We start from the raw sequence: 26,135 nt of genomic DNA, 5'->3' as shown, positions 1-26,135 counted from the left end.
AAAAGAAATACTGTAAAATTTCTTTGTATATTAAAAAAAGAATGATGATAGGTATCACATGGTATTTAGATTCTGTTGGATACATATATATATTTTTTAACATCTTTATTGGAGTATAATGGCTTTACAATGGTGTGTTAGTTTCTGCTTTATAACAAAGTGAATCAGCTATACATATACATATATCCCCATATCTCTTCCCTCTTGCATCTCCCTCCCTCCCACCCTCCCTATCGCACCCCTCTAGGTGGTCACAGAGCACCGAGCTGATCTCCCCGTGCTATATGGCTGCTTCCCACTAGCTATCTACCTTACGTTTGATAGTGTATATATGTCCATGCCACTCTCTCACTTTGTCCCAGCTTACCCTTCCCCCTCCCCTTATCCTCAAGTCCATTCTCTAGTAGGTGTGCATGTTTATTCCCGTCTTGCCCCTAGGTTCTTCATGACCATTTTTTTTTTTAGATTCCATATATGTATATATATGTGTTAGCATATGGTATTTATTTTTCTCTTTCTGACTTACTTCACTCTGTATGACAGTCTCTAGGTCCATCCACCTCACTACAAATAACTCAGTTTCATTCCTTTTTATGGCTGAGTAATATTCCATTGTATATATGTGCCACATCTTCTTTATCCATTCATCTGTTGATGGATGTTGGATATATTTAAATAAATGACATATCTGCTTTAATTTAAAATGTCCATATTTAGAATGCTTTGGTAATTCTAACCTTTATAAATATTTAAATTTATGATGAAAAATGTGAGATGTCAACTTAAAAATGGGTGAGGAAGTTACATGGTTTTCAAACTTCTTTTAAGCGACATGGTAGTTAAATTTTGAACATCATGACTTGTGAAAGGTAGGGGTCCTGACTACTTAGTCACTTTTTAATCCTTGCACTTAATACAGTACCCAGAATATACAAAATTCTCAATCTCCATCTGGGGAATGAAGATGCAAGGACAGTGATGCATTGTGAGAGGCTGTGCACAAAAGGCGCAGGGCTGCAGAGAAGACTTCATCAGGACCAGTGCACAGAACTATCCAGCCTTCCAGCTTCATTTCCTCTGCTCAGAAAATAGCGTTCTAAAAGGGTTACCTGATGCCAGTAGACTGAAATAATTTTTTTTTTTTTTTTTTTTTTTTTTGCGGTACGCGGGCCTCTCACTGTTGTGGCCTCTCCGGTTGCAGAGCACAGGCTCCGGACGCGCAGGCTTAGCGGCCATGGCTCACGGGCCCAGCCGCTCCGCGGCATGTGGGATCTTCCCGGACTGGGGCACGAACCCGCGTCCCCTGCATTGGCAGGCGGACTCTCAACCACTGTGCCACCAGGGAAGCCCGACTGAAATAATTTTAATGATGATAATTGTTGTGATCATGGTAGTTTACAGCTGAGAAACCCTCTATAGAGATCAGTTCATTATTATCCTGGATGGGGGAGTATGGCCTCTCCTTTCTTTTTTTTTTTAATTTTGAGATTTAATTGACATAGAACATTATATTAGTTTCAGGTGTACAATATAATGATTTGATACTTGTATATATTTGAAATGATCACCACAATAAGTCTAGTTAACATCCATCACCATCCATAGTTGACAGAATTTTTTTCTTGTGGTGAGAATTTTTTTTTTTTTTTTTTTTGCGGTACGCGGGCCTCTCACTGTTGTGGCCTCTCCCGTTACGGAGCACAGCCTCCGGACGCGCAGGCTCAGCGGCCATGGCTCACGGGCCCAGCTGCTCCGCGGCATGTGGGTTCTTCCCGGACCGGGGCACGAACCCGCGTCCCCTGCATCGGCAGGCGGACTCCCAACCACTGCGCCACCAGGGAAGCGCTGTGGTGAGAATTTTTAAGATATATTCTTTTAGCAACTTTCAAATATACAATACAGTATTATTAACTATAGTCACTGTGCTGTACATTACATCCCCAGGGCTTATTTATATTATAACTGGAAGTTTGTACATACGTATTGACCCCCTTCACCTATTTTGCCCACCTCCACCTTTGGCAACCACCAATCTGTTCTCTGTATCTATGGGTTTGGTTTTTTTAGATTCTACTTTTAAGTGAGATCATACCGTTATTTGTCCTTCTCTGTCTGACCTATTTCACTTAGCATAATGCCCTCAAGGCCCATCTGTGGTGGAAAACGGCAAGGTTTCCCTTTTATATGGCTGAATAATTTTCCGTTGTGTTTATATACCACAGCTTTATCCATTCATCCATCAATGGACACTTAGATTGCTTCCACATCTTGGTTATTGTAAATAATGCTGCAATGAACACAGAGGTGCAGATATCTTTTTGAGTTAGTGTTTTGGTTTTCTTCAGATAAATAACCCAGAAGTGGAACTACTGGATCGTGTGATAGTTCTATTTACATTTCCTTTATATATTTTGGTTCCCATTGGCTATGGGCTTTCATCAAGTTGATTTCTCTGCCTCAAACAATGCTACATGGCTTGTGCAAGGGTCAACAATTTGGTGAAGGAGGTAAGGACTGGGGCAGGAAGGAGAGAAAAGGACTTTCCAGCTAAAGTATTCTTTACTCATAAGACTGTTATGAGTGCAGCATAGGGTCATCGATTTCTATCCATACTGGGGACAAGTGGAATTTCTTTGTGGTTCATCCATCTGTCCATTCATTTAATAAACATATATTAAACGCTCACTTTGTGCAAGATCTTGGAATAGAGAGGTAAATCATACCCACAGTGACACTTTGGAAGAGGGAAGCAGATCAGTAAGTAAATGCATATAAATGGAGAGAGCCTGTTTTCACCTTACAACCTCCCAGCCCTGAGTTAAATGCTTTTGCCATTTTCATCAGAAGGAGGGAGAACACAAGCTCAGAGCCTTCCGTTTCCTCACCCACTCAAGTGAATCGAGAAGGGTCTCAGCATTCTCTAAATGATGTGCTGTCCAAACGTATAAGCCGAGGAATGGGGTAAAACTCAGTGGAATTAATGTGAGCTGGGTTCCTGGACTTTTTCCATTTGCTTTAAAAGGTCAGCAAGTTTAATGTGGAATACGTGTGGGGAAAGATGAGCTTTGGGCAAGAATGAAGGAAAGATTCAAATACTGTCCAAGGTGGATGAAAGGAACTAACTGTGTTTTATCTTCAAAGAGGCCATGTAATTGGGGTCAGCAGTTATAAGGGGTGGGCATGATATGTCTGCCAGCCTCACACATCTGTTTAGTGGCAATTTGAATCCTAATGGCGTTTAACCTGGCTCGGGCAATCCTGCCCCCCAGTTCATGCCTATTATCCTGTGTAGTTATTAAGAGCACACCCTTTTGCTTTCAAAATGTCCTAAGTTAGAAGGCAAATTATGTGGCCATGGTAGTAACTCAAGAAGCTAAAGTCAAGCCCCATCTGCATTCCTCATGGAGAAGTATGACCAAAATATGTTTGTTATTAAAATCTTTCATGTTAACATTTTACTGGTGTGGGAAGTTGTAAATCTGCTGGAAATAATAAGGTCCAGCAAACATTGTTTCTGCAGGGCTTGTGTTAAGAGAGTAAAGGAGACAGAAAAATGGATAGGATAGAGGCCTACTCTGGAAGAGTTCATGGACTGACAGAGGTGACACAGAAAGAATAATGTGTGCTTGAGACACTAAAGGTTTACATCCCTAGAACTAAAACGCTGGACCAGGAAGGGACCTGGGGATAATCTTACCACCTCACTTTACAGATGAGGATGCTGTTCGCCTGGGTTCACATAGCCTTTAGGTGTGGAAACGCGGGCTTTGCCTGGGACTGTCCTTGTTTATGCCTATTGTCCTGGAATAGCTACTAATAGCATCCCCTTTTGATCTCAAGAGTGTCCTGGTTAGTATGATAAATGATATGGTTCCTCTACTGTAGGGAGCAGGGTTTCTTGACTCTGACCAGTATTTCTCCACTGTGGCACTATTGACCTTTGGCACTGGATAACTCTTCATTGTTCGCTGGACTGTGTCCTGCTCATTGAAGGATGCTTAGCAGCATCCCACTCAAGGCCAGTAGCAGCTTCCCTCCCAGCTGTGACATTAAAACTGCCTCCAGACATTGCCAAATGTCCCCTGGGAGGCATAATCACCCTGGTTGAGAACATCTGCCCTAGACAGTGACCTCGACAGTGGTCAGGCAGACTTTACCAGGTTGTCACAAAACTCTAAAATATAACCTACCAAGGATACTTTTATTTGCTTCTTTTTTTTTTTTTTGAACTGTTCATATGACAACCTCAAGGAAACTATTTAAAGCAAATGCTTTAATGGGAAGATATTTATTTCAAAAAGCCCTCAAGCAGAATTATTGTTTTCCAGGTAAATTAATATTTTCTGTGAACAGAATATCCTCCTACGCAAAGGGTATAGAATCTGAAATGTTGGTGCACAACTGTGCAACAGGTTAAAAATCATATGGATTGCTATTTTAACCTGTTGCCCAAGTGGAAAACAGAAAGGAGAGAGGATAGTAAAATTATTTCTATAGTACTTGGAACCTACTTTTAAAGTGATATTTCTGAGTATTTTTTTAATAAACAGGAAGAGACAATGCTGCCCCAAACTGTGAAATTGGTATTCTTCTCATACACCCCACTTTCACTCCTTCTCCTGTATTCTCTCCAACTTGGAATTATTATACTAAATTTTACCGTAATGAAAAAGACTTAACCTGTTCTCAAGAATAGTTTATTGATTCAAGCAATATATACTAAGTGGCTCCATGCCAGCCTGCTCCAGTGCTGGAGATGCATTGGTGATCCCTAGTCACTGCCCTTGAGATGCTCAATGTCTAATGGGAACTCATTCATGCCCAGGTGGACTTCAATGATAACATTTAGTGCATGGTGGTTCTCAGACTTGAGTGTACATCAGTATCACCTGAAGGGGTTGTTTCTGATTCACTAGGTCTGGAGTGGGGCCCAGACAAGTTCTTCAGTGATGCTGATATTGCTGGTCTGGAGACCACACTTTGAGAACCATTGGTTTTATCTCAAGGATATTTAGGCTTCATTAGCATTCAGGAGCACCCAGGCAGGGTGGTAACCTGGCTTCTTTGGCTTCATCTTCCTCAAGTCTCCCCTCCCTGTCTTTGCCCCTTTCCTTCCTCTTTTCATTTCCCATTTCACTTCATGCACCCAGCATTGTCATGCTCCCTTGACCCTCCTCTACCAAACATTGCTCTTAAGGAAGAATTTTATATCAAACATTAGCGTGGCATTAAGGCAATGTCTTACCTTTTCTAGGGTAATTGGCATTGGGACATATCCCTGCTTAGGAAATGGGACACAGTGTGTATGTCGACTTTTTAGGACTGATTTAGGCAAATCTCCTCTATATAGGAATCCTTACTGCACTGGACCTGTTGGTGTAGTTGTTACACACACATCAAGGGGTCTCTGCTCTATGATACACATACACACAAGCACCAAACAAACAGCCACCTGTGTAGTGAGGGTGTGATTGTTAAGGCACCTTCAAGTCCTGATCTCTTATGATGATTTAAGCAAATCCAGGGTCTGGGTAAACCTTGCTGAAGTGTCAGGATTGTCCTCTCTCTTGTTTAGATGCTAATAACACTTAGAAGACCCCACCACCAGCACCATCACCACTTTATTCATACCTATCAGTTGGCAAGAGAGCAAAACATGTATCCACCCTCCTACTTACTGGGATTGTGAAAATTAATCTAAATATGGAAGTATGTGCAGAATGAAAAATTTTAAATGACATCTTGACTTAAGGACTATTATTAAAGTTAAGGCCTCTCACATTCAAAGTAATCACTAGGTATTAACAATAGGAAGAAATACTTCCTTTTTAAAATTTTGATGGTTGTTTTCTCTTCACCCCCAAATTACTGGGGTTAACCTTTGATAAGAAAGGGAAAGAACCTACGATTACTTCTAGTGTGTGAAGTTGAGGGAAATTCAACATGAACACTCAACCTACCAATGAGTTTGTAACAGGTCATGTGTCTGTTCCTCTGGGTTAATGTCATGTGCAGTTAATGACTGACTAGTCTAATTGTTTCTTGATCTAGTTAACTTTTAGCTTAATGGTTGGATCTGAATCCCAATTAGAGCAGTGAGTAGAAAATAACATATGTGTAAGTGTTGTGACCAGTGAATTTGAAGAATAAGAAAGAAAGAAAAAAAGCAAATGCTTTTATCTCTAGAAAAGTGTGGCACAGGCAGAAGTTGTCTTACTCTCTCCCATTGCTCCACCTCCACTCTAAGGAGAAGCAGAGAGGAGCTTTGGTGATGAGGGGACAGGAAGGGAAGGAGGAAGACAGTTTCTACCTGGCCTAGAGATTATGTTTCAGGAAAGATATTTGTGTATTACCCTGCATTTCCCCTTCATATTTTAAAAAGTCCTACCCACCCATCCTCTTACCATGTGACCATTCTAGAAGCCAGATACATAATGATGATGCGGACTTAGAAGCCTGCTAAAGCAATACTAGGTACAGGTTCTGGACATATTATTGGTAGCCTTATCATGCTCTGAAACTGTTTGCAAAGCTACCAGATATTTAAGGGAGGATGAACTGTCCAATCAGAATGAGTTGACGTATCCTAGAACAATAATGATAATAATATCAGCTGCAGATTATAAGACTTCACTGTGTATTCCTTTTCTGATAAGTACCTTTTACCCCTTTGGTTCCTCAGAGTATTACACTGAAACATTGTGATACATGGAGAGGCTGAAAGCATAGTGAGTACGCCAATTAGGAATGCATTTGGCTGCACGTAACAAAATTCACCTTCTAAATACCAGGCAAAGTGTGAAACCCTTTTCAAATATGGTTTTTATCTTTATAGCAACCCTGCAAGATAGGTTTTTTTTTCCTTAAGTAAGCACAGAGCAGTTAACTAACTTTCCCAAGGACCAATCTTAAAATAATAGTTTTGCCTGGTATTTTTCAAATCAGTAAAAGTTATAACATTGCTTGAGAATATCAAAACTTCTAAATCAATACAGAAAACTCAGGATTAATTTCTATGTCACCTGATGAAACGCTCAGATGGGCAAGTTCCTAAGTGGAACAGAGGCCCAGGGACAAGGTTATTGTTTAGTTAGGGGTATCCATGGGATGTGTATTGTGTAATTATTACAAGTGGGTACCTGAAGGTAAAGATTGCTTAGAGGTAGGGGTGGTTGAGTACAGGGATCACATGTCCCTTATGTGGTAGATATCGTCGATTGTCTCGACAACCCTTTCCAATAGCTTTCACCCTTGCCTTCTTTTGTTATAAAGGATATAGAGCTTGAAACCTTATTTTCTAATGAGATATAAGTGGATATCTACTTAGGGTGGCTCTGGGAAAGTTTTGCTTTCTGAACATAAGAAGAGACTGTCAGCTACCATGGTCCTCTCTCCTTTCTCCCTGCCAGGAATATAGACTCGACATATGAAGCTACACCAGCCATCTTACAACCACAAAGACAAAAGCCTGTGCACTAACAATCATGGAGCAGAAAGAGATAAAGAGCTGGGTCTTTGGTGATATCATCTGTCTCAGATTGCCTGCCTTTGAACTGCTCGTCACATGAGAAAAATGGACTCCTATTTGTTTCAGCAACCGTAAGTTGAGTTTCACGTTATTTATTGTTGAATGCATTCCCAACTGACATCCCCTCCATGGGATAAGCCTCACCTTCCCCCATAATGTTTTAATATAACAGCCTGACTAACCAAAGGAAAAAAGTATTGTACCTGTCAAAAAAATGATAGAAAGTGAAGCCTTGTAATACATGTAATCAGCTTTGTAAATTGTGAAGCGTAAGTCACGTTGCAAATTGTGAAACATAAGTTTCTATTTGTCTACGGCAGTATAAGAATGATAACTGTATAGAAACAGACAAAAAGAAGAAATCAACCTGTAGATTAGACTTGTTCATGATATATTCATTCCTTCCCACCTTACTTCCCCAAAACTCCATGGGAGAAGTGTATTTCCCTTCCACATTGATGTTAGACTTGGCCATGTGACTTGCTATGGTCAATGGGTTGTGGGCAGAAGTGACCGCCATAGTCTAGGCCTTAAAGAGATATCAGGTGTTTCTGCTCTACACTCTTACCTTTCTGTCATCACCATGAGAAGAGCATACCTCGAGTAAGCTGCTGGTCTAACGAGGATGAGAGATGTATGGAGCAGAGATGAACTGAACCCATAGCCTAGAGCCAAGCCCAGCCAAAATCTAACTGACCCCAGGATGCATGAGTAAGAAGTAAATATTTGTTACTGTACATCACTGGGTTTTTGAGGGGCGTTGTTATGCAGTGTTAGTGTGACAATAGCTAACTAATACACAACCCAGATAGCATAATCTCACAAAATAAACTATAGTTATTTTAATTTTTGAAACAAATATTAGTGTTTTAATGACCTATAATAACATTCTAAGTGGAACCCAATTTATTAACAAATAAAAAGCCAACATTTACAAAGACATATTTTTATGCAATAAATTAAGTATTTATTTGCTTAATCCCATTACTTCAGGAATTAGGCATCTCCCTAAATTTAGCCAGTTAAAGTAGGCGTTCTGTTTTTTCCTCACCAAAACTTTAGCTTTATTCTTTCGGTCTGCTTCTGTCCTTCTTCTGTTAGTTATGCTGTGATCAATAATACCTACTCTTTAAATTTTTGTTTAACTAGATCAAAGAAAACCTCTCTTATAAAACAAACGGAAACAAACTATTGAACAGAGAAATGTTTTCTTTGCTTGAAAGTAATATTTGTTCTAAATTCTATTAGTTATCTATTACTGTGTAACAAATTACCCTAAAACTTAGAGGCTTAAAACAACAGTAAACAGTAAGCAATCTCAATGCATTAGGGATTCAGGAGTGGTTTGCTGGGTGATTCTGGCTCAGGGTCTCTCATGTGGTTGCAGTCAAGATGTCATCCAGGAATGTACTTCCAGGAATGGCTTCACAGGGGCTGGAGGATCCACTTCCAAGCTGGCTTACTCAAGGCTCTTTCCATGTGCACCTTGCCCATTGGGTTGCTGAGTGTTCTCATGACACGGCAACTAGTTTTCCCAGAGCAAGAAATCTCGAAAAGCAATGTCTCTTATGACCTAATTTGAAAAATCACACTCTCTCAGTTCCACAATATCCTATTGGTTACACAAGTCAGATCTGTTAAGTGTGGGAGAGGACTACACAAGGGTGTGAATACCAGGAAGCAGGATCGTGGGGAGCCCTCTTACAGGCTGGCTACCACAATTTCTAATATACTTTTTTTTTTTTTTTTTTTGCGGTACGCGGGCCTCTCACTGTTGTGGCCTCTCCTGTTGCGGAGCACAGGCTCCGGATGCGCAGGCTCAGCGGCCATGGCTCACGGGCCCAGCCGCTCCGTGGCACGTGGGATCTTCCCAGACCGGGGCACGAACCGGTGTCCCCTGCATCGGCAGGCAGACTCTCAACCACTGTGCCACCAGGGAAGCCCCATTTTCTTTTTTAAAAAAAAATTTATTTATTTTATTTGTTTATTTTTGGCTGCGTTGGGTCTTTGTCGCTATGTGTGGGCTTTCTCAAGTCACGGTGAGCGGGGGCTACTCTTTGTTGCGGTGCACGGGCTTCTCATTGCAGCGGCTTCTCTTGTTGTGGAGTACGGGCTGTAGGCACGCAGCCTCAGTAGTTGTGGCGCACAGGCTTAGTTGCTCCGCGGCATATGGGATCTTCCCGGACCATGGCTCAAACCCGTGTCCCCTGCATTGGCAGGCGGATTCTTAACCACTGCGCCACCAGGGAAGCCCTCTAGTATACATTTTCAATGCAGTCTCTCTCAGACTCTTCCAGGCATCTTCTCAAAATGGATTTACAGTTTAAACTCGTGGTTCTCAACCCCCCTTCCTGGGGACATTCAGCAATGTCCGGAGACATTTTTGGTCTCCTGGCATCTAGTGAGTAGAAGCCAGGGGTGCTGCTAAACATCCTATGAATGCAAAGGACATTCTCCCCCCAACAATTATTCAGCACAAAATGTCAATGGTGGTAAGGCAAAGAAACGCGGCATTTAAACTATTTAAACTATTACAGTCTGTTAAAATTTTAAACACTTTCCCCTTACAAATCCTTCAATGTATCATATAAACACTGCTTTTCGTTTTCAGTCAGGTATAATCAGATTAAGCAAAATTGAGTTATTATAGGTGCACAACCAAAAGGGAGTGAGCAGGAGAAATGAATTTGGCCAAGAAACACACACACACACACCCCTCCCCAGAAGAGCTGGAGTCGAGGGAGAGCTTTCCCTATTGTGTGATATACTTGCTGAATTTGCACAAAACAACACCAAATAATTGCTATTTCACTTGAGAACTCCCTGCCAACAACTAGAAACAGCCCTAGCTGGGTGACACTGTGAATCCTGAGATAGTCAACTGGGGATTTTAAAGACAAGCAGAAGAAGAATAAGAAAGTGAATTCAGTAGTTTTATTGACAACTTAGAGCTTATAGAGCTTTTTCTATAACTCTTGACAAGTCTTCTTTGCATCCAAGGTTTGTTTGAGTGCTTAAAAGGAGCTAAGATAATACATTCACAACACAGTAGCTATTTCTGTCAGAGACTGATCTCCTCCTTCCTTAGAAGCTGGGGAGGAGTGATTATTAAGCAGACTGCTAGATTTGGGACAGCCTCAGGACTGTTTGCAACAATTAGGGAGATAAAGAAGATCAGCCTGAGCTCTAATCTTCCTTGAACAAACCATGAAGAACTGAACTGGCTTCTGGGCAATGTTCAGAGCCACTGGGACAATGGGAAAAAGTCACATTACACCAGATCCCCTAAGTGTCTCTAAGCTAGCACATGGGTAATGGTTCTTTAAAAAAGGAAAAACGTTCATGTATCTTTGCATTGTAAGTTCTACTACTTGATGAATATATATGCCTATATTCTTAAACTTATATGATTTCATAAATAACTATAATATATACAATACATATATTCCCTCTCTCTCTCTCTATATATATATATGTATGTATGTGTATATATATATATATATATATATATATATATAATGATTTTTTTCTTTTCCACATGGGAAGCCATGTGAAGCATTGGGAGGGGAGGAATAAAGTAATTCTTAGAGATTGGGGAATGTACAATGAGAAGAAATTATTATCTCATTCCCCAGTTTGGCATCAGCAGGGGTGGGGATGGGGGTGGAGAGGGAGAGAGAAAGAGGTGGAGGGGGAGAGAGAGGTGTTACCTTATAAGGAAACAGGATCATTGAAGATGTGATTGAGCTAAGGATCTTGACAGTATCACTGGGCTGAAATCAAGGTGTCAGCAGGGTGAGACTCTAGGGATGGTCCATTCCTCGTCTCTTACAGCTTCTGGTGGCTGCTGGCTTCCCTGGTTTGTGGCTGTATCACTGCTATCTAGGCTTCTGTGGTCACATTACCTTCTCTTCTTTCATCTGTCAAATCTCCCTCTACCTCCCTGTGCATATGATTGCATTTAGTGTCCACCCTGACAATCCTGGATAATCTCTTCATCTCAAGATCCTTATTTTAATCACATCTGCAAAGATCTTGTTTCCATATAAGGTAATATTTACAAGGTTCCAGAGATTAGGACCTGATATATTTGGGGAGGTGGTATTTTTCAGCCTACCATACCCAGTATCTTGTTCCACCCCTATTCCTTCCAAGGTTCAGCCCTACACCCTATTTATACACACACACACACACACACACACACACACACACACACACACACACACACACATACCCCTACCTCTTTCTCTCTCCATCTCTTCTCCTTTTCTTTCTTGATAGAGCTGAATGAACCAAATCGTTAGCCTTCATTAGCCTGGCGGGCTCAGCTCTGTGTATGCACTCCAGCTGTAGTGGCAGTGCTGGTAGTGGAGTAGGTTTTTGTATATTCTTCTAATGCAGCAAAGAAAAGGAAGAAAAACAAAGGAGAAAATTAACTTTCCATACTGAAAAAAAGTTAAATAGTGTTATTTTGCTATGTGAAGAAATTACATGGTATAGTCGAGAAGTTGTTATAAAAAAACGAGTACAGAGATATCTTACCAGGGAAGAGGCTAATGATCTTTGGTCCCCAAAGGTAAGCCTTGATTCAACCCTTTTGGCTAGAATTCCATAAGCCAAAATATAAATGCTTCGCAGGAGTCTAGAAGATGCTGACCCTTCTTCCCCTCACATCTGTCTGTCCAGGAGACATACTTATTTTTAGTCAGTAAAGAAACAAGGAGTTCTTTCTGAAACTTTTACTTTGAAAGTCAGAAATTAAATGTATACTATTTATCTGAGGATCAATTCTGCACTTTTCATGTCGCTCTTTAGCTATGGTTGAAAGACTTTCTGTTGTTCAGTGAGTGTTATTAAATATAGAACTGACATATCTAGCCACAGGAGCAGCACTTCTGAAATCAGTGTGCTTTAGAAGTACAAGAAATGATAAAGAAAAATATTCAGCTACATAGAAATGAAGAGGAGTTCATTTTAGAAATAAAAATGTTAAAGCTAGAAGAGATCTGAAGTTATTTAGTAAACTTACTCCATTTACTGATGAGGAAACTGAACTGAGGCCCAGAAAGATAACAAGATGTGTCAGTCAGCTATTGCTGCATAACAAACAACTGCAGACTCTTAGAAGCTTAGAACAAGCATATATTTAGCATGCATCTCTGGGCATTTGCTGATTTGGAGTTTGGCTGATCTAGATTTTTGTGCCTAGGGTAGTTTTGTTTCACATTTTAGGTCCTTGGGTTTGCTCCAGGTGACTCTCACCTTCCTTGTACCAGTGGGCTAACTGGCGTAGGTTTTTCTCCTGGTAATGGTGAAGGCACAAGAGAGCAAGTGGATGTGCACAAGGCATTTTAAGGTCTAGATTTGGAACTGAAACACTGTTATTTCTACCCAAATGTCATTGGCCAAAGTAAGTTACATGGCCAAGCTCAAAGTTAAAGGGCAGGGAAATACTCTCTGCCCACAATGAGGCCCTGCCAAGGGTATGGATTTAGGATGGGATGAAGAATTAGGGCCAGTCATTTAATCATCCATACAAAATTTGCCTAAGGTCAAAAAGCTACATAATGCCTCAATTAGGAGACTAGAATTCTACTACACTGCACAAGTGGTTACATTTATTTGATCTAGATTTTTCTCTTTTCCATCCACATAATTAAAAGCCACTCATAGATTTCTATAATTATTATCCACAGAGGCATATGACACATTGATGCATGTTAAACGTGGTACTGTTTTCATTCAGTGTCAACCCAAGTTTCTCCAGCCCATGGGTACTAAACTGCTCATATTAAAAAGAAAAGTCCAGATTTCACTGGCTTTGCAAAATCCCTTTCTGGCGGCTCATGAGAGACCTTCTCATCTTCTTCCCCTTGAACACCTCAAGAATATCTGCTACTGGTGCTGTTCACTGCTACACCAGCCCCTCTGGGAGAGCGCTGATGTCCCAGGTGCCCCAGAACTGGGAACCCTTGAGTTGCCCAAGTGACGTTGTGTTCCCTTCTGTTTTATGGCTGAATAATATTTCATTATATATATATGTGTGTGTGTGTGTTTGTGTGTGTGTGTGTGTGTGTGTGTGTGTAAAACATTTTCTTCATCTATTCATCCATCAAAGGACATTAATATTGTTTCCATGGCTTGACTCTTGTGAATAATGCTGCAATGAACATGGGAGCGCAGCTGTCTCTTCGAGATACTGATTTCCTTTCCTTTGGATATACCCAGGAGTGGGGTCAGCAGGATGTTTTAAATTTTTGAGAGAAACCCGGGGCTATGCAAGCTAATTGCTTGATGTAGTTCACAGTGTCAACTTTAGATCTGGTGACATTACTTTTGATAGCATGATGTCTTTGTGAAAGTGGGAGTTCAGCAGTTGCTGTGGTAAAAAGAAAATACCAAGTGAAAATCAGTGTAGAACAGAAAATGAGGGTGGTGGTGGCCAATCTTACTGCAAGGTTTGAGAAACTGTACAGTGTCCAACAGGTACACCCATCCCATTGGGAAGTAATTGTGGTCATTCAAGAATGAAATTCTATAATATATGTTTTTTATTTCCATGCATTATTTTTTTTTCAGATAGCTACTTAGTTGTTAGGATACAAATATTCAATAAGTCATTTGGACTTAACTACTTAATAAATGGAGTTGTTAGGTGTTCCTTTTGGCCCAGGGGTCCCATGAAAAAATTACAGAGACACAGAGTGTTGTAAACTGAGAAAGTTTTGGAACCTTGGGTTTATTATATTTTGTCTATTAAATAGCTAATTGAAAATTGAAATTGATTAAAAATATTTGGCACATAGAACTTTGTATCAGCCTACTACTTAAAAATCTCAGTGTCTTTGCATGCCTACCAAAGAAAACACCAAATTTCCCAGACCATTATTGCAGACCTTTCATGATCTTCCCCCCCAACATACCTTTTATTTTATTATTATTTTTTAAACATTTTATTTTTTTTAATGAAAAAAATTTATTTATTTTATTTATTTACTTTTGGCTGCATTGGGTCTTCATTGCTGTGCGCCGGCTCTCTCTACTTGCGGCGAGTGGGGGCTACTCTTCGTTGTGGTGCGCATACTGCTCATTGAGGTGGCTTCTCTTGTTGTGGAGCACGGGCTCTAGGCGCACAGACTTCGATAGTTATGGCACGCAGGTTCAGTAGTTGTGGCTCACGGGCTCTAGAGTGCAGAATCAGTAGTTGTGGTGCACGGGCTTAGTTGCTCCGCGGCATGTGGGATCTTCCCGGACCAGGGCTCGAACCCGTGTCCCTTGCATTGGCAGGTGGATTCTTAACCACTGCACCACCAGGGAAGTCCCCCCAACGTACCTTTTAGGTTTAACCTTCTATCACCATCATCTGGCTAAAAATATTCACCATTCTCAGAGCTCCGATTTGCCCTCTCTACCAACCTCTTTCCCAAAAATGTACTCTCTCTTCTGTTTATGGTATCGTACCAATTCTTTAAGAATCTTCAAAGTCCAAAGTAAATTCTGTCTCTTTCATTGAAGAAGTTTGTCTTTCTCTTCTGTCAGATGTGAGTTCTCATGCTTTGGAAATCTGTAGACATACAACTCCCGGGAGCATTTATCTCATATTTTCTTTTCTCCCCTATTAAATGGAAGGTTCTCATATGGCAAGGACCATTTCTTATATGTGTCTATATGCACTGCAGTGTTACTCCCTTGAGTGGATTAGTGGAATGGATGGGTGAATAGAAGGATGGATGCATGGGTACATGAATGGCTGGATAATAAATTAATGGATGGTTAGAAAGATGGATGCATGGATGGAGGATGGATGAATAATAGATGGATGGGTAGATGAAGTAGTACATGGATGAGTGAGTAGATGTGTGAATAAATGTTACAGCAGTTTAAAAACCCATTTTTCCTAATATTTTAGTCCCTTATAGTCATAAATTACCCAGGGGTTACATTCAATTAACAATCCTTTTGCCATTCCATGCCTTATTAGAACTATAACATCCCTTTTCATCATATCATAAATTAGAACAAAATTTCTCCTATTCACCAATAAGATTTACTTTTTACAGTCAAATGTACACATCAGCTTCCTTATCAAATCATTTGATTTGTGTGTCCAAAAACAACTATAGTGATTATGATGTATTTTTATTATATATATTTATATTACATAATCACATAAAGGCAGTGTGCTTATGGGTAAAAATCAAGTCTTCCCATAAAAGATAGGAATTAGTTAATTGTATACAATGTGGTTCAGAGGACTATACTAGAGCTGACTGTGAATATCAAGCACAAAGTTAGTCAGTGATATCGCAAAAGGGAACCAGTGTTTATTGAGCATTGCTATGTGTCATTTAATGCTCACAACTACCTTGTGGGTTAGAGATTATTATTCCTATTTTATAAATGATAAAATAGAAATACATGGAGGTTGCGAATCTTGCCCAAGGTCACATGTCTCATACGTGGGGGAGGTTGTATTGAGAGTTGCACTATTACTACCAATTTAACGTGTCTCCGACCCATGCTCTTTGCTCCTCATCTCAGTGGGATGCATACATGGGCGCCCAGCAATAAGAACTAAGAAGAAATCACGTTGTTCTTATACCAAAACTGTAAACAGAGAAAAAGTGGCATAGGTTTGTCCTCCACTCCCCAGCCTGCAGACCCTTATAACAGCAATTCCAGTTTTCTACTTCATATTTCAGGGAATCAAGGAGTAGAAAGGAGAAGAGACTGAGGAGAGAGGAAAATAAAGGGAATAAAAGACAAGAGGGCCCTGGGAAGTCTGCAGAATTAACTTTATCAGCAGCAGAAGCAGAGAGTCTTTCCCTCTCTTTCTCCCACCAGGCCTCTTAAGTATTAATCAGATTTAATTGCAAGTTGTTCACTTCTTAAGAAGAGATGTCTAGGAAAAGACAGGAACAGGGCCTGCTATTTCATAGCATAGTCCTTCAATATCTGGAGCTTGAGTCCTAGCCCCATTCCTTTCCAGATATGTGACTTTAACGTCTCTGTGCCTCTGACTTCTCATCTGTAAAATGGGTACAATACTATTACCTACCTCATTGTGTGGTTGTAAGGGTGAAATAGGTAATTCAGATGTAGTTCTGGTAATGAGTAGTATTCAATAGATGTCAACAGTGATGATGTATGGTAGTGGTGGTAGTGGTGATGATGCTGTGGGACAGTTCTGCCTGGGGAACTCCAGGAAGGTCTTATAGGAGTGACATTCTGGAGGAGAGAATGAAGGGGATTTAGGGCATTTCAAGCAGCATGTTTGAAAAATTATAGGGCAGCAAAAGAGCCTACCTAGAGAAGAACAAGCACTTCTGTGGGATAAATTCATTACATTCTTAATTGTATAGGAATTTCTTAAGGGGGAATGTTACATTAAGGATCACCTTCATGGAAGAGACTGTTGAAAGCACAATGTTGTATCTTAGCACTGAGAGATCTTACATGTAATAAAGACAAGAGAGAGGAGCAAAGGCAGTATTCAGAACACTGACTCCTAAATTTGATTGTTTTCTGTCACTTACAATGTTGGAAGTATCAAAGAAGTCGACTTGGTTCCTGTTCCCAGTGGGTCCTCCCCATAAAGCAGGCAATGAAACAGCATTAGGTGAGGAAGAGATGTGCTGGGGAGGTAACACCTGTGAAAGATACAAGGGGAAGGAAAGATACAAGGGGAGAGCCTCAGACCAGGATGCAGCTCCAAAAAAGTCTTCACCAACCCAGTGGGAAGCTCTGGGACAAAGATTGCCCATTAAAAGAGTCCCTCACTGGGCAGAAATGACCAGGTCTTAGTGTTCCCGCCATGCTGGGGTCTTTGGCTGGGGGCTGCTGAGAAGAGCATGGCCTCAGCTCAAAAGTTAAGGTGGATCTTGAAGCCATTTATCAACTGGAATTTCTTAGCTAACTGTATTCCTTGTATCTGAACAAGGAAGATCTGAGAAACGCATCTCTGTATAGGCATTGTTCCTCTGATGAAGTGTCTCCTAAGAGAGCACCGTGGATGGGAGGTGGAAGAAGAGAAGTCAGTAAGCTCCCAGAAGACCTAGTTTCTGACCCCCACTCAACATTAGTTTACTGTGACAGTCTGTTAATTTGGGGGGGGGGTCTCAATTTTCTCAGCTAGGAAGGTGTGGGGATTCTGGTTGAAATCTAGAATATATTTGATTCTAGATAGCAAGAATTCTTATTCAGAAATCCCATGGAATGAGAATGGTATTAAGAACATGGATTGCCTGAATTTGAAAGCTGGCTTTAGCCGTGACTAATTGTGTAATCTTGGGTGAATTATAAAATCTCTCTGGACCTTGGTTTCCTCATCTTTAAAATGGGACTAATACTAGTACCTACCTAATAGGGTTGAAAATCCAAAGAGAAGAGAGTGTTTAGAATAGTGCCTGGCACATGGTGAATGAATCCTCAGCAAATACTAGTTGTAACTCCCATTCCCTGCCTATACATGTTCTTGAAAGGACCTGACCTTAGAGTGAGAATTTAAGGGGCCAATGGGTCCAGGTTAGGCCCAGCAGCAGCTAAGTCTAAGGAAAAACTTTAGCCCTGCTTTTGTATCTCCTTGATTCTGAGAAAGGGTAAAAAGTGCTTTTCTTCCAGAGCACAGTTTGTGATGCTTCTGGATTGCCTAGTAACAAAAGCTTCTCCTCACTCTTTTTCTGGTCTGATTGTTTTCAACTCAACAATTTTTTTTTAATTGAAGATTTTAAAAAATTATTAACTGAATTCTGCTCCCCTGACCATTTGAAGTCACTGCATCTCAAACAAAATACTTCAGAAGCCCGTAAACATCATCGTTTGGTCTAACCTGCTCAAAGTTACTAACTGTCTATTCTTTTATTTTTTGGATGCTTGGCAACCGGGCTGTCTTTGCTGTAGACATAATGAGACATCCCTCTTAAGTCAGCTTTGCAGCCGGGAGGTTGGTGGTGGCAGGGGAGGTCGGGTCAATCTCTTCTCAAAGGCAGGGTTCCCACACTTTCAGACCTTTGATTAAAGCAAGAGAATGTGCTTGGGGAATTGATTCCAATAGTACAAAACCCAAAGAGCAAGACTCTTGTCAATCATAGTCATCAAAAAGAGAGGTTACACATGAGGGAAGAGGAGTGCACGTTGTTAAATGACTGCAGTGAGGTCTTTCTCATCCCAGCAGTGCAGTTGAAGCTGTTCGTTTTGAAAGGTGGTGTCCTTACTGTTGGCAAAGCGATGCAGAAGTGGAATTAGGACTATTAGAGGGTTAGGATATGTGAGAGTGGAATGGAAAACGACGCATCAAGCCTTGTTCTGAGCCCATGAGTAGCCTCTTTGCCAGGAGATCAGAAACGGAGGCGTGTTCACTGTGGTTAAGAGTCACTCTGAAGCCACTGTTTTCAGCAAAATGATGCATAATTTGCTCATGTTTCCATGAGGATGTTTCATCTTGTTTACTGAAAGAAGAAGCACAGTTGAGGTCCTATCACCATTAGAAACCAGTGAGTTTCTTCTTCTCTCTATTCTACATCTTAAATTACTTTGATATTAAAGAAATGTGACTGTAGACATCCCAAAAAAACAGAAAAACAAAAATCACAGGACACCATTGCCGAGGAAGAAATAGAAACCACAGCTGCTGGACTCTCTGTGGTTTTCTTCCACTAGTTTTTCAGCTCCCTAATTTTCCCTAATTTCTACTTCCTTGTGTTTCAGTGTTTCCCCTCTTTCCTACTTGTCTGTTTCACCTCCCAGGAGAACTATGAGGCATGACTGTCTCTCTGCTGCTACCCTTTGTCCCCTGAGAGGCATGTGGTCTAGTGGTTAAGCACCCAGTTACCAGAACACACTTATTAACTGTGTAAATTTAGGCCAGTTGCTTCCCCTCCCTATACCTCATTTCCTCATCTGTATAAGGGATGTTAATAGTCCTGTATATAGGGTGGCTGTAAGGACTCCATGAAGGAACATGTATATAATATCTGGAATCAATGTTAGTTCTTTCTATTATTTTATCCTTTGTCCTCTCCCCTTCCCATAGATCCTGTACTATTCATTATCTGGCAATTTACAAGAAAAGGATGAGAAAACTTGCTAAGAGAAATAGAAAGGTAAATGCTGGTAGTAGATTTCAAGCAGGGGGAAAATGGAGTGTTTAGTTGTTGTTGAAGTATAAGAAGGCCCTTTCTAGAATTTTAGCATAAGGGTCCAAAACAATCATTTGAGCCTATACAACTCATACGGGAAAATAGGGATATAGGCAAAGCCACTTCTAGTTTTTTGGACTCCTTGATAAAGAGCCTGGGTTAGGGCACCTAGTCTTGAAAAGGAATTTTGTCTAGAAATTGGTCTCACATTTTTGAGTTCTGTAGGACACAAGCAGAATTTAAAATGCACTAATGTGGCCATGGAGAGGAACGAGAAAGGATGTGTGAGAGAGAGAGGGACGGGGTAGTAAAAAAAATGTAAATCAGTCTATTTCCCCACTGCATCTAAGAGGCATTTTCCTAAGCTGACAATCCAACAGCCACTCTGAAATCAGTCCCATCCCAAATCATGTGTGCTCCATGCCACTTCAATCTTGGGTCTCCAGATTGATGTGGAATAGAGGAAATGCATATCTGAATCGCCAGAGTGATGCTGCAAACCTTCTAGGAAGCTCCACTCTATGCCAAGGTCTCAAAGATACATGTGTAGTTACTTGTTTGGCATTATTTATCATGTTAATAATAAATTACTTTTTGATACTATTTAATTTAGTGGAGAATTTAAAACATATACAAAATAGATGCATTACATGAATCCCCACATTCCCTCACCTTTCTTCAACAATTACCTACTTAGCCAATCCTGTTTCATTTTTGCCCCTACTCACTTCTCCACTTTCCATGGTTTGGAAATCCTGGCTGTCACATCATTTCACCCATAACTATTTCAGTAAGTTTCTCTGAAACAAGGTTGGCAAACTCTGGCCCATGGATCAACCTCCTGTTTTACAAATAAAGTTTATTGGGTCACAGCCACGCCCATTCCTTAACCTATTTTCTATTGGCTGCTTTCCCAGAGACCCTATAGTCCACAAAGCCTAAAATATTTACTATTTGGCCTTTTAGAAAAAGTTGGCTGCCCCTGCTCTAAAAGATAAGGACTTTTAAAAACATAATTACAGGGGCTTCCCTGGTGGCGCAGTGGTTGAGAGTCCGCCTGCCGATGCAGGGTACACGGGTTCGTGCCCCGGTCCGGGAAGATCCCACATGCCGCGGAGCGGCTGGGCCCGTGAGCCATGGCCGCTGAGCCTGCGCGTCCGGAGCCTGTGCTCCGCAACGGGAGAGGCCACAACAGTGAGAGGCCCGCGCACCGCAAACAAAACAAAACAAAACAAAAAGTGGGAAATGGTCACAGAATAGTCCAATCGGACTTCAGAAAGTATAAGAAAATTAGTTTCCATTTTCACATGACCTAAAACTCTCTATACAATTAAAGGTCATCACCAAAACAGTGTCCAGGTTCTTTAAACAGAAAGCTTGCTTATGTTTATAAACTTGCTTTTTTTTTTTTAATGAAAATAAGCTTTATTACATCGAGTAATAAATACAAAGATGCAAACAGTTCCATTTTCTTCCAGATCTTTGGATCAACTTACAGGAAAGGCAGAACTGAAATCTACATACAGTCTCGGGAAAAATTTCGGGGATCCTTTTTGGGTTTGTTTGGGAGGTTGCTCTTTCTTCTGTATGTATAACTTGTGCATTTTAAAAATCGACTTCAGAGCACTAATAGTCATGCAAATGCTTAAGCAAAAAAGAATTTACGATAAGCAGAATCTATAGTGTATGGGAAACGAGGGGACCAGCTACTAGTTAAGTGTGCTGTCAAGTCCGCACTACAAAAAAAACCCTTCAAGTTGTATCAGCTTATGAAAAGGATCAAAGAACAATTCGGGTAACATAAATGTATTCAAAAGAGGAGAGCGAGACACTGGTATCTTGGAGGCAAACTAGTTTGCTGTAAGATAGGTAATTTTTACGTGCATCTTTTGAATCAATGCTTTAAAAAACAACAACAAACACCTGGGTAGTTCCTAACTATTTAAAATGTAACTCCCAATCAACTGCAAAATCTTTCCTCAATCTTACAGACTGTAGATTCGGAGCCTAGTGAACCATGGGAGGGGCAGGGGGAGGAGAAACCAAACTGTTACCCTTTTGAAAACAAAAGTTTCGTCTGAACAGGGGAGATGAACTGTAACTTCTCTCCGAAGATGGAGAACCGTCCAGGCTCACAAGGCAGCTAGGACCTGGCATTCCGTTCCTTTTCAGCCAAGCACTCCCGCACCAATCCTCGAGCGTGGATGATGCCTCGTTTTAGTCTCTCCATCGCGCTCTTGCTGCCCGCGTAGGTGGGTCTGATCTCTTTCCCCAGCTCTTCGATGATGGCCAACAGCTCAGCGTATTTGCTCTGGGGCACCTGGCTGTTCCCAGTTCCCTGGGTGTAGCCTAGAGATGGCGGCCCGTAGTCAGCAGCTGGCGGTACTGTGAAGACGTCACCATACTGGTGGAGGGCGGGTGGACACTCCCAGCGGCGTTGAGGGAGGTGGCGGGCATGTGCGCGGTAAAGTTCGGTTTGTAAGACATTCCCCCGAGCGGCGGGGCGCACCGGGGCGCAGCGGGGCCCAGCCCGGGAGGGTGGCGGCGAAGGCGGCGAGGCCGGGCGACAGCGAGGCGGCCCGCGCGTCTGTGCGTGCGTCCATGCGCGCGCCAAGCTCCTGCACACTTTTTGTTGTTAACGGCTCGGGCTGCACCGGCAAATATGGCCGTCCCTCACCCTGACACCCGCTGCAGTATATCACCCATACATCGGGCGGGCGCAAGGGCGGCCGCAAACTTTGAGCCTAAACTTGCTTTCTTTAAACAAATTGCAAATGTTGTCCTAGTTAGGCAATTATTTCCTTGAGGGTATGGACCATTGCTTGTTAATTTTTGTATTTCCAGGGTCTAGAACTGGGTCTGGTAGGGAATGACACTTAATATAAGTAATTTTGAATGGTTACATAATGTCAACATCATTACTTTGGGTATGAATACAGTCATATTTCTGGTAATTAAAAGGAATCTGTGCCCCCTAAACAATAACTTTACAGTGGAGAATCCTGGCCTACACAGCCTTAACAAAGTGTTGAAGATTAACATGGCCACTGATAAATCATATGGGTATCATGTACTCTGTGTTGGCTGAGCAATAGCCCCCAGTGATATCCAGGTCCTGTTCCCTGGAACCTGTGACTATTTTATATGGCAAACCTTATGTGGTGGGACTTCCCTGGTGGCGCAGTGGTTAAGAATCTGCTTGCCAATGCAGGGGATACGGGTTCAATCCCTGGTCTGGCAAGATCCCAAGTACTGCGGAGCAACTAAGCCCACGAGCCACAACTACTGAGCCCATGTGCCAACTACTGAAGCCCGCGCACCTAAAGCCCATGCTCCGCAACAAGAGAAGCCACCGCAGTTAGAAGCCCGCGTACCACAACAAAGAGTAGCCCCCGCTCTCTGCAACTAGAGAAAGCCTTCATGCAGCAACAAAGACCCAGGGCAGCCAAAAATAAATAAATTTATTTTAAAATAATAAAATTACTTTTAAAAACAAACAAACAAAAAACCTTATGTGGCAAAGTGCACTTTGCAGATGCAGTCAAGATGGGGAGATTATTCTAGGCTATCTGGGTGGGCTCAGTGTAATCACAAGAGTCCTTATAAGAGGGAGGCAAAGGAAGATTTGCCTATGGAGGAAGAGAAGGCAATGTGATGACATAAGCAGAGACTGGAGTGATGTGGCCACCAGCCAAGGAATGATGGAGGCCTCTAGAGCCTTCAGAAGGAACCAGGCCTGCCAGCAGCTTGATTTTAGCCTGTAAAACTTATTTCAGACTTTCATCCTTCAGATTGTAAAAGAATAAATTTCTGTTTTAAGCCACTAAATTCATAGTAATTTATTATAGTAGCAACTAATACATACTCCCTGATATGATGTGATGAGAAGAGCACCTCACCTCTATGGTTTTTCTACCCCAAATTCACATCTCCAGTCTCACAATGAAAAATATCAGACAAACCCAAATGGAGGGATATTCTACAAAATTCCCGACCAGTACTGTTCAAAAGTGTCAAGGTCACGAAAAACAGAAATGTCTGAGAAACTGTCACAGATAAGAGGAGACTAAGGAATCATGATGCGTAAATGCAGTGTGGTATCTTGGATTGGATAGTGGGACAGAAAATGACTGGTAGAAAACCTGGTGAAATCTGAATAAAGTCCATAGTTTAGATGATAGTCTTGTGCCCATGCTAATTTCTTAGTTTTATAGATGCTAACAATAGAGGAAGCTGGGAGAAGGGTATATGGGAACTCTTTGTACTATCGTGGCAACTTTTCTATAAACCTAAAGTTATTTTAAAATAAAATGTTTAAAAAGGAATTCATCCCAGCAACATGTTGTCTTGTCAGACATCTATTAGTAGAGGTATAGACATAATACAAGGGATGCGTTTCAGAGGGGCCCGGGGTCTCACTGATCAGATTCTTCCAGGAGAGAAGAAGAGCTGGAAAGAGAGATGGCTGAGGGCAGAGGGGAAGGTGCCACTTTATGTTGCCTTAGGTGCCACTGGGTGATACTAATGCCTCAAGTTGTCCTGAAGCATAGGCCAAGGGAAAATGCTCTGTATTTTATGGATGGGGAATCCATGGCACAGAACAGTTCAATGGCAAATAATGTTCACTGAACTGACTTGCCCAAGCTCACTGAGCAGATGGGGAAATGGGATATAAATAGTCTAATTTTCAGGTACATGGTGGCCAGGCAAGAAAGTTCACCTCATTTATAATTTTTTAAAAATACACATATTTTATCCAGATAAAAATTCTGGTGGTACTGAATAACAAATGGATTTCAGTCTCCATAACTCTTCTAGATTTGACCATACTTTCCTTCACACTCTAACCACTCAAGGTTCAACCTCGTTTATAGCACTTGCCTTTTCTGGTATTTCTTTTCTGTTTTATTTTGTCTTTTTGGTGGTTCCCCCCGCCCTTCATCCATTCTACTTACCAGATGTTCCACATCTATCACTGCATAACAAATTACCATAAAGCAGTGGATTAAAACCAAAAACATTTATTAACTCACAGTCTCTGTGGGTGAGAAATTCGAGAGTGTTTTGACTGGATGGTTCTGGCTTAGAGTATCTCTTGAGGTCGTGGTCAAGATGTTGGCTGGGGCTGCAGTCATCTGAAGGCTTGACTGGGGCTGGAGGATCCATTTCCAAGATCACTTACTCACAGAGCTGTGGACGGGAGGCCTCAGTTCCTCAGCCTGGGGATCTGTCCATAGGGTCACTTGAGTGTCCTCACAATATGGGGGCTGACTTCCTTCAGAGCAAGTAATCTAAGAGACAGTGCACGGAGGGAGCTGCAATGTCCTTTGTCATCTAATCTTGGAAGTTACACACTATCACTGATGCTGCATTCTGTTTGTTGGAAGCCAGTCACTGAGTGCAGCTCATATCCAAGGGGAGGAAAATTTATCTCCACCTCTTGAAGGAAAGAGTACCAAGAACTGGTGGAATATGTTCAAACCGCCATGCGAGGTGTTCTGTCAGCCTTGGGTCTGACTGAGAGTCCGGTGTTCCACTCCAGGCCTTCTCTGGGCATCGACCTGCCCTTCTGCAGCTTTGTGTGGCACAAAATAAAACCTGACTCTTTCTTTCAGAAGACTCCCCCCATCTCTCCTGAGTTTCCAAGCACCATGAAAAGCCACAGAATGTTAAGAGAAAAGAAGGGAACTTGAAGTGATCCCGGCATTACAGGATCTGGATACAGTCATCCATCTCTTTTGTTCCTGCTGCAGCACTAAAATTTGACATCTCTGATTCTTCTCAAGCAAGAGTTGCTGCAATCTTTTCAGCAGCTTCTCCATGGTGCTGCCACATATGTAATATTGCAATCATGTTTGGTACCCACTGATTTTCAGCACATGACCTTTTCCTCAGAGCCTAACTTCACTTGATTCTTGGTGATTTCTCTGTACAGTTAAACTACTGTCATTCATCATCCTGGTTCCCAGCCAGTCCTCTTAATTATTTACCTCTCTGCCTCAGACTTCAGCTGTCATTTTCGTTGACTTCCTTCCTTTCCCTTGTTCATATAGTGAACTCGATATGCCTAAAACCAGATTCAGCATTTCCCTCCAGAGTGGCTTCTCTCTTGTTCTTGCTGTTTATACTGAGTCACAAGCCTAAAAAATTTCACCATCTTGGGCTTTTCCATTGCCTAGATTCCCTACATTTGTAATGGGATTCTGGCCCCTGTCTTGTGGCAAAAAAAGCTTGCCTGCCATGCAGTCCGGGACAACTCCCAGCCATTATCAGGGGGATATCAAAAACCCCAAATGAGGGATTCTTCAGTCAGCTTCCAGTTGATCCAGTTGCTGGTTTCATTCTGAGCTTGAGATTCCAGTTTCCTATCTGTTCCCAGTTCCTGCCCTGGTTTCTTAACCTTTTCTGCCAGAGCTCCCTAATGCCTAGAGCAGTACTTTTCAAACTTTAACATGCACCTGAATCCCTGG

The 26,135-nt window shown here is 41.6% G+C and overlaps 1 protein-coding gene and 1 pseudogene across 1 annotated transcript in view; one reads left to right on the top strand and one right to left on the bottom strand.

Annotated features, from left to right (window-relative positions):
- GRPR (gastrin releasing peptide receptor) overlaps window positions 1-26,135 on the top strand; it is a 285,213-nt gene that overhangs the window by 215,780 nt on the left and 43,298 nt on the right. The window contains exon 5 of the mRNA XM_070044682.1: window positions 7,410-7,599. Coding sequence (XP_069900783.1) covers window positions 7,565-7,599 — 35 coding nt within the window. The 5' untranslated portion in view covers window positions 7,410-7,564. The remainder of the gene's footprint in view (window positions 1-7,409; window positions 7,600-26,135) is intronic.
- Window positions 21,238-22,152, bottom strand: LOC115847916 (cyclin-dependent kinase 2-associated protein 1 pseudogene; annotated as a pseudogene).

The sequence above is a fragment of the Globicephala melas genome, chromosome X, assembly GCF_963455315.2.
Source record: "Globicephala melas chromosome X, mGloMel1.2, whole genome shotgun sequence".
In the NCBI taxonomy this organism is placed as follows: Eukaryota; Metazoa; Chordata; class Mammalia; order Artiodactyla; family Delphinidae; genus Globicephala; species Globicephala melas.
This window is presented reverse-complemented; position numbering and strand designations above follow the sequence as displayed.